This window comes from Haemaphysalis longicornis, unplaced genomic scaffold, assembly GCF_048455015.1.
Source record: "Haemaphysalis longicornis isolate Haplotype H1 unplaced genomic scaffold, Haemaphysalis longicornis Haplotype H1 scaffold_2, whole genome shotgun sequence".
Lineage (NCBI taxonomy): Eukaryota > Metazoa > Arthropoda > Arachnida > Ixodida > Ixodidae > Haemaphysalis > Haemaphysalis longicornis.
Window position 1 is genome coordinate 65,000,821 of NW_027526295.1, and position 8,042 is coordinate 65,008,862.

The window sequence follows — 8,042 nt, forward strand, 5'->3', positions numbered from 1 at the left end:
GTCACCATCCTTGGTGGTGGGCCATGGCGCCACGGGGATTGTCCGCCACGTCCCGTGACAATATGTATATATATATATATATATATATATATATATATATACATAGCGAATCAGAAATGGGAAATGAGGGGCTCGGTGGAATATGAGAGAACATAAGGGTTGGCAGTCAAGAAAACCTCGGAAAGCAAAGGGGAGGTTGTGTTGGGTCATAGAAACAGATGAATTTTTTGAGTCAGAAAGAAAGTCGTGAAAAAATGCCCGCCGGCTGGGATCCGAACCCACGACCTCCAGAATACCGGTCTGCTGCGATAACCACTACGCTACCGGCGGGGCTGTTCCCCCACCACTTTCTTGGGTATTTGTGTTAGGCATTTTTTGTTTCCGGTACTTGGGGGCGGTAGCCAGCGCCACTCGGACTACTCGGGGTAAAGGGGACCTTCTTTTTAACTCCCGGTCCGTGACTCGAGTGTTTACGACATGTCGAGAGTGGTCGACCAGCGTTGAACCCTCTTAAGCTACCTTTGGCACCAAGACTGCCAGAACAGAGGCCCTCGCTATGCATGTAGCGAATCAGAAAAGGGAAATGAGGGGCTCGGTGAAATATGAGAGAAAATAAGGGTTGGCAGTCAAGAAAACCTCGGAAAGCAAAGGGGAGCTTGTGGCGGGTCATAGAAACAGATATATATATATATATATATATATATATATGCTTGCGTACTACACAGAGAATATAGTTACTTAGTGTGCATGCGATCTTTCAGCTGCTGCTGTTTCAATGTACTTAATCAAACCTTGTGGTTCCTTAGGGCAACTATTGTACCTTTTGTATACTCCAATACATAGAATAGCCACCTCCTGTTTGGGTTGGAGCTAAACTCTCTAACAAATAATTATTTCTCTATCTGAGTTCTGGGATCAAACTCGCTTAAGTTGCCTAAATGCGACATTTTGCAGATTCAAGGCACTCAAAAGGTCTGCGTTTCACAGCGTGGTTTGCGAAGCTAAATCATGGCGAAGTTAGGGCATTGGGGTGACAAGGGGCGTTTCTTGACGGTCCGTCGAAGAACCCATTGCCGGAGTGCTGGCGTACTCCCAAAGAAGGTGCAGTATTTGTCCGTCGCTTTGACCGTTTGCAGTGCGTGGCTGAGCCTATTTAGTTGGTACTGGGACACTTTCTTAGGCTTCGCGGCCTGTCGACCATCCTCGTCGCCACATGCGATAACTTCGACACCGTTAGTCATAAGGAAGAATCAGGCCTTATTCGGCGCAGACCAACTCATATATCTATAGGACCGGCTTGACGCCATCGGCTGGAATTGATAACAGCTAAGCGGCTAAACACACAGGGAAACCAACAGCGTTCGGCGCTATCAGTACTCCTTGGCCGTCGCTATCACGTTACAACAGAGAAATTGCTTTTTTGTGTCCCGCCAGCAATCTATCTTCACGGACAGACGCACTCACACCAACCACCACGCAAGCAAACAATTCTTCGCTTCCTCTTCTATGTCCTTTTCCGCTCCGAGCTCAGTGCGCGATAAAAAAGAAGCTATGGGGCCAGCTCTTGCCTTTATAGCGGGCAGAAACTGAGAGGAGTGTTGTTCAGGATACCTCGTCACCGAACATCATGCCGTACAACGGTGTAAGTAAATTCCACTTCTCATTCTTGTTATTACGTCGCTTCCACTATGTAGCCGTGTAAGCAGAACTCTTCCCAGTTGCAGCGAAAATCTCTCGTGTAAATATTGCTAAAGCCGTATCTTTAGGAGTTTATGGGGCGCAAATAGTGTGACTACATTGTTACGGATTCACGACATATCAGCCACATAACCACATCGCTGATATCTCTGTGTAAAATATACTATTTGCGGTTGTAGTTTTACACTGTATAATACCTTATGAACAAGAACAGTGTTTCTTATGCACAGAGTTAAGTATGGTAGGTTGGCGTTTCGAACGGTGCTACGCCCATTCGTTACACGTTTAAAGGTGGGTTTACTTAAAAGACAATGTAGTGTTGGTGTCATTACAATCATTCCGAAATATGGGAACGGCGGAAATAATTCACGTTTAAAGACGAGATCAAGGCTCAATAATTCTGTCGGAGCCTTCAGAAACGTATATGAGATTGGTGATCTTACAGATATTGCTTTAAATCGTGTACTTTACTATGTGGGACTTCACAACAAGGTGCAATAACCCAATAATACTAGAGTTTAATGTGCAAGTTGGATCTTCGGGAACAAACATTCAAGTACTAGGCCAATGTGTTGAGTAGCAAAGAACAGCAAATTTCTACACGGCCCATGGTTGTTTGCTTACGGTTGAAATATTGAAGAAAATTGCAGGTCTAGAGGAACAGAGGGCTGCGGTTTCAACAAAAGCGTTTAAGCAAAATCTCAGTTAAACGTAGTAAAATTGGTGATCACTTTCATGGAAAACGAAATCATCACAATTTTTGGCGATTGAAACGCACAGTGCTTCGACATCTGACGAGAAAGAAACCGCGCCGGTTTTTACTTTATTCAGTACTCGTGACGTTAAAAACATTAGTTATTTGATATCTGTATTCGTAACTGTTCCAGAATGCCATGCGTTGGAAGGCGCTTGTGTTCTTTCTGTGGACCTGGGCATGCTCAACCGATGGAATCTCGTCCCCTCTGCCCTGCCAGCAAACAACGAACCGGACCACACTCTCACGTGAATTCAAGAACTGCAACATAAGCTTTGAAAACGGCCATCTTCACGCCCTTTGTCACATTCTTGTCAAGTATAACGAGTCTGATCCTGCTGATACCGAGATAATGACAATTGAGCAACTACTGGTTTCAGAAGATACCGTTCGCCCTGTGTCTCAGGGATGTGCTCCAGTCTGTTTGTCCCTCCGACGGTTGAGATTAAAGAAATGGGACGACTTTTCTGACAATTTAGATAGTAGCTACGATCACTTCGACGCGGCGAAAGGGAGCAGCCTCGGACTGCTTCTTTGGTTTAGATTGCAGTTACACATGCGGAAGATGACATTTGATGTGACATTCGGCAAACCCCCGCCCGTAGCTGTCGCCTTGTGTGGCAGAGAGCAGGTCAACCGAAGCGACATTTTCAGCGTTTACAGCATTGCTGACCAGTTCTTCTACGTATTCCCTAGCCCGAAGTTTTTGCGTCTTCTCGCAGGTACCACCATGCCCTGGAACATTTCCTTCGTCTCCACCGATGCAGTTATTACGTTTTTGAAGACATGGGACGTAATCCCCAGGACTCTTTTGGAGATTGTCGCGGACACACCTATTAGCCATTTCGCGTTCTACAGCTGTAATTTCCACAACATCTCCTTCAACGATATTCCTCCCATGAAAACTATTCAGCATCTTGAATTTTCACAATCTCCTATTAAGACAGTTCATCCGGAGGCGTTTGACCTCCTTCTGTCGGTTAAGAAAATTTCTCTGACAAGCACGAAGCTCCCCGGTATACCAGAAGCAATATTTTCTTTGAAAGCACTAGAATGTGTAAACATGTCTGACACAAATGTTCCTTCTGGAGTGGAGTTTAACTTTTGGCCCGGCAGCCGTAATAGAAATAGCAGTGCTGTGCAATTGATCACAAGTGGAAGCAACGTTACACTGTTACGTGATCGCGACCTATGTGGTTTCCCAAATTTGCGTGAGCTAAACATGGACGGGTGTCAACTGAAGATGCTATTAGGCTCCCCATTTATATGCCTGAAAAAACTGCAGGTTCTTTCTTTGCGAGAAAACAAAATACCAGAGCTCAATGAAGCGACGCTGGCAGGTTTGACAAGATTATTAGTGTTTAACCTGAACCGCAACCGCCTTACAGTCTTAAATGGCACAAATGTACTTATACCGCTGGTGTCCTTGCGCGTGCTTGATATATCATTCAACAGCATACAACAACTCCATGTGGACAAACCTCTCAACAGTTCCCCAGAAGTGCTTTTCGCCCAGCACAATCTGATAAAGAAGTGGACGCCGCCAACCTTTTCTCGAATGACTAAACTAAAAATGTTGGATCTCAGCCATAATGAGCTCGCATGGCTGGACAACGAAATGTTTCTCGACCTGAACGGCACAAAGAACGTGAGCCTCAGCTACAATCCCTGGGACTGCTACAGTTGCTACCTCAACAACCTCCACAACTTTATTGACAAACACCATGTGCAGTGCGCGGAGTGCATGGCCTGCAAGGTTCCAGAGGAACAACACGGTTACCTTGTTCGGAGCGTTGCATGGAGAGAGGAAGACTGCGTAGGTGTGGACTATTTTCGCGTGTACGCTGTTCCGGGGATACTTTGTATCATGGTTTCCGCCATGCTTGTTTATGGCGCTTACAGATGGCGCTGGTACTTCATATATATATCTTTGTACCTTAAAGTTGGCATCAAAAGCTACAGGAGGCAAGTGAACATCGGAAATTACGCATGGGACGCTTTCATATCCTACCATGACACTAACTCAGATTGGGTTCACGAGGTTCTGCTGCCAAAACTCGAATCGCCTCCCCTCAAGTTACGAATCTGCGTCGCCGAGAGGGACTTCATACCGGGTATTCCAATCGCCGAGAATATATGCCGAGCCATTTCGCAGAGTCGCGTCTCGCTCTTCGTGTTGAGCCCTGCGTTCTGCCGCAGCCGCTGGTGCATGTTTGAACTGAGCCTCGCTCAACACAGGTTGTCTAACAGCGAACGTCACGACGGATTGATCTTCGTCAAAAAGGAGCATATCCACGAATGTGAAATGAGCAACATGCTGCGGTTTCTCACAAAATCGAGAACCTACATAGAAGTGCCTCCATCAAATGCAACTGAGAGGCGGAACAACCTTTTCTGGTTGCAGCTCCAAGCAGCTTTGCAGCGATAGAATTCTAACAGAAGCTGTGATTTTAACAATAAATAGATAAAAGATTTGAAAATTTGTCTTTGTTCTTGTGTTTAGAAATTCCTCTAAAGTCTTATTTGTGCCCATCATACCGTTACGCGCTCAGTTTATTTTATAGTCCCGTATTTTCTGATATGTTTGGTTCATTTGCATACAAAACATAAAAACAATTTGCCAGTGCCGCCTCAGTCATGTCAATGTAATTTCACTCCCGTTTCAGTTTCACTACGTAATCCCCTTACGTTCCACGGAACAGAGAAGGTTTTGGATTATATGAGCCACGTGAAACACGAAGCAAACTTTTGCCGCTTTAGTATTCGCAACGAAACCGGCCCGCGGAAAGAAAATTCTTGTAAATTCGCCCCTTCTATTATTCGACTCTATGTTGAGCTGTATTAGCCTTGCGCTATTACGAAGGTCGCATACCTTTGGTGTGATATGGATATACCCTACGTACCTACAGTAGAAACTGAAGCTGGTGATGTCTTTACAACTGAGGTTATTTTGACTCTAAACAACCTACAACGGAAAATACCACATTGAGGCATACCTTTTTTGTGCATGTTACATATGCTTTACAACCAATTATTATCCTAATCTTTGTTCTGTCGAGCTTGTAGCCTGACACAGCTAAATTACGACTAACCAGAAGAATATCAGGGTTAAGGGCCCATTTTGTCTTCTACTTTGTGTTCATGTGCAAGAAAGATAAATTGAACGTACGGCTGCCATACGCGGCCATGTATTCAGGGGGGGAGGGAGTAAAGGAAGGAAAAAAACAATAAAGCGAAGCATCGTGAGTCGATTGCCGAAGCATGCCGCTAGCCTTAACAAAACACAGTGGCGTAACTGTGCTCGGTGACAACTTAAGAACGGCACCGATGATGATGATGATTCCTATTGGTTTCCCCTTTGAAGCGGGGTGATGACATGTCATCTTACCAAAAAGGACTAATAAAACCATATTTTACACTCTTGGTTTAATACTAGCGCTGCTTAGGGCAGGCACTAAAGCTTATTAGGCCCGAAATACTTTCTTTTCCCTGTTACAGGTGGTAACTGTCCTAGGCACTATTCCCCTCTATGCTTTTCGTCCACCAGCATTCTAATCTTCTTTTCGTCCCCTCGACAGCCTTGAAGTTAACTTCCTCTCTTATACCTTTAAATCCTAGGGCTTCTGAAAACCCAATATTTCCTTCATGTAGATTTGGATGGATACCCTCACATTCTAACACTATGTGCCGCATAGTTTCTGTTTCTTTTCCGCAGACCACACATACCCCATCATTTTGTGAATACTTCCCCACAAAACTCTTAGTTCGCAGGCAACCTGCTCTAGCCTCAAAAAGCAAAGCACTGCCGTGGGAATTATCGTAGAAATTCTACTTTCTGATGTTCATCTTCTCAGACCTGTACATCTCTAACGACGTTTTAGCTTTCATTTTTTCCCTCCATTTATTCGTTTCAATCTGCCTTGCCTCTTTTTTGGTTACCTCGCCTGTTTTGGATTCCCCACTGTTCTTTCTGTATTTCATCGTTAGCCTTCTAGTCTTTCTTAACCACTGCGTGTCCACGCTTTTCAAGTATAGGTACCTAAAAACCTTAGCTGCCCACCTTCGTTGATCCATTGCCCTATTTATTTACATATTTTACATATTTAGCATATTTTACTCTGAGCTTCTCAAACTTCAAACGACGCCCAGCCCATATCTCCCTGAACTGCTTCGTTAGTTAGTTAGTAAGGCACCGGAAGTTGCCGCTGTGCCTTATCACCGTAGCCGGATGTTTCTTTGCGCGGTGCAAATAGGGCGTTACTGGGAATATTTTGAAAATGGCGTGAGCCGTTCCCATGATTTTTTGGACTTACTATGCTTATAAACGACTCCAGTGACGACAAACAAACTGCGTGAGACAAGGCCGACGATATCAGGCATTCATAGCAAACCTTATTCAAAACGCCGGCGCCCTGATCTCACGGGTCCGGCGCTTTCTCGGAGTGATACACTACATGAGGTGGTGCCGTTCTTGAGTTGTAACCGAGTATAGATAGGACGCCGCCCATGCCAAATATATTTTTGCGCCCCACGTGATGATATATATTGTGATTATTATTATTATTATTATTGTTATTATTATAATCATGTCTTTTCTGAACAGTATTCCTTCCCTTTGCTGTCGACGAATATGAGCTGATAGTATCTTTCTTTATAAACTTCTTCATGGTGATATTTTGTGTGACGACATGGTTACACTTACCAATGTGAACTTGCCGAACAAACTGTTCCGAACATTTCGAACTTTCAGAACTTTCGAACTTTCTTTAAGTAGACGACGCTCGTCCATCTGCAGAATACATTGTGCATGTAATGAATATTCTGATCGTCTTGATATATTCCATTGCTCTTTTTCCTTGTTCTCTAATGACTTACAAAATGTTGTAGCTTTAGTGCCTTTATGTCATTTCAAAATTATATGCCGTATTTTTATGAAATCATGTTCTTGCTTGTTTGTTTTTCACTTTCCCTAGTTTAGTTTTGCTTGAATTTCTATAAGTTTGAGTGTCTGTGCTTGTAACGCTGAACTTTTTTCTCATTTTGAAACTTCCCAATATTTTGTTACAAAACCTTCGTTTTTATGCGTATCAACTATCTCTGTCATGTTCATTGTGTATTTGCTTGTATATTTCGTATTTTTCACGTGCCTTCAACGTTTCGCTGGCCGAGTGTCGTAGCTTGCAACACTAGGCTTCCTGTTTTCCTTTCCTGTTGTTTTGCTGCTTTGTTTTCTGACATTTCTGTAACTATTTTTACTTTATTGTTTCTGTCATACATATGGTCTTGTCTTGTGTCATGTCGATTTTAGTTTGTTTTTATGAATGTTTTGTATATGATGTACCAGTACCAAGACCCTAGGGTTGTTCCTGGGCACCGAAAATAAAGGTTGATTTATTGATTGATTGATTGATTGATTGATTGATTGATGGATTGATTGATTGATTGATTGATTATGGCGCCCAGCCGGGATGCATTCTTGCTCTCCTCGTGCGCTTTTTTCGGTAAATAACAGTTCTATCGCTGCGAAAGCTGTGAAAAACGTGTGCACGCGACGTGTGTGACCTGGCCGGATGACCAGCTGCTATTTTTG

At 43.7% G+C, this 8,042-nt stretch overlaps 1 protein-coding gene across 1 annotated transcript; it reads left to right on the top strand.

Moving 5' to 3' along the window:
* The first annotated feature begins 1,458 nt into the window (after positions 1-1,458).
* LOC144168938 (toll-like receptor 2 type-2) lies at positions 1,459-7,832 on the top strand. Its single transcript, XM_077697936.1, has 2 exons — positions 1,459-1,642; positions 2,586-7,832. The coding sequence occupies exons 1-2, from the start codon at positions 1,628-1,630 to the stop codon at positions 4,878-4,880; spliced, it is 2,310 nt and encodes a 769-aa protein (XP_077554062.1). The 5' UTR covers positions 1,459-1,627; the 3' UTR covers positions 4,881-7,832.
* Positions 7,833-8,042: the final 210 nt, after the last annotated feature.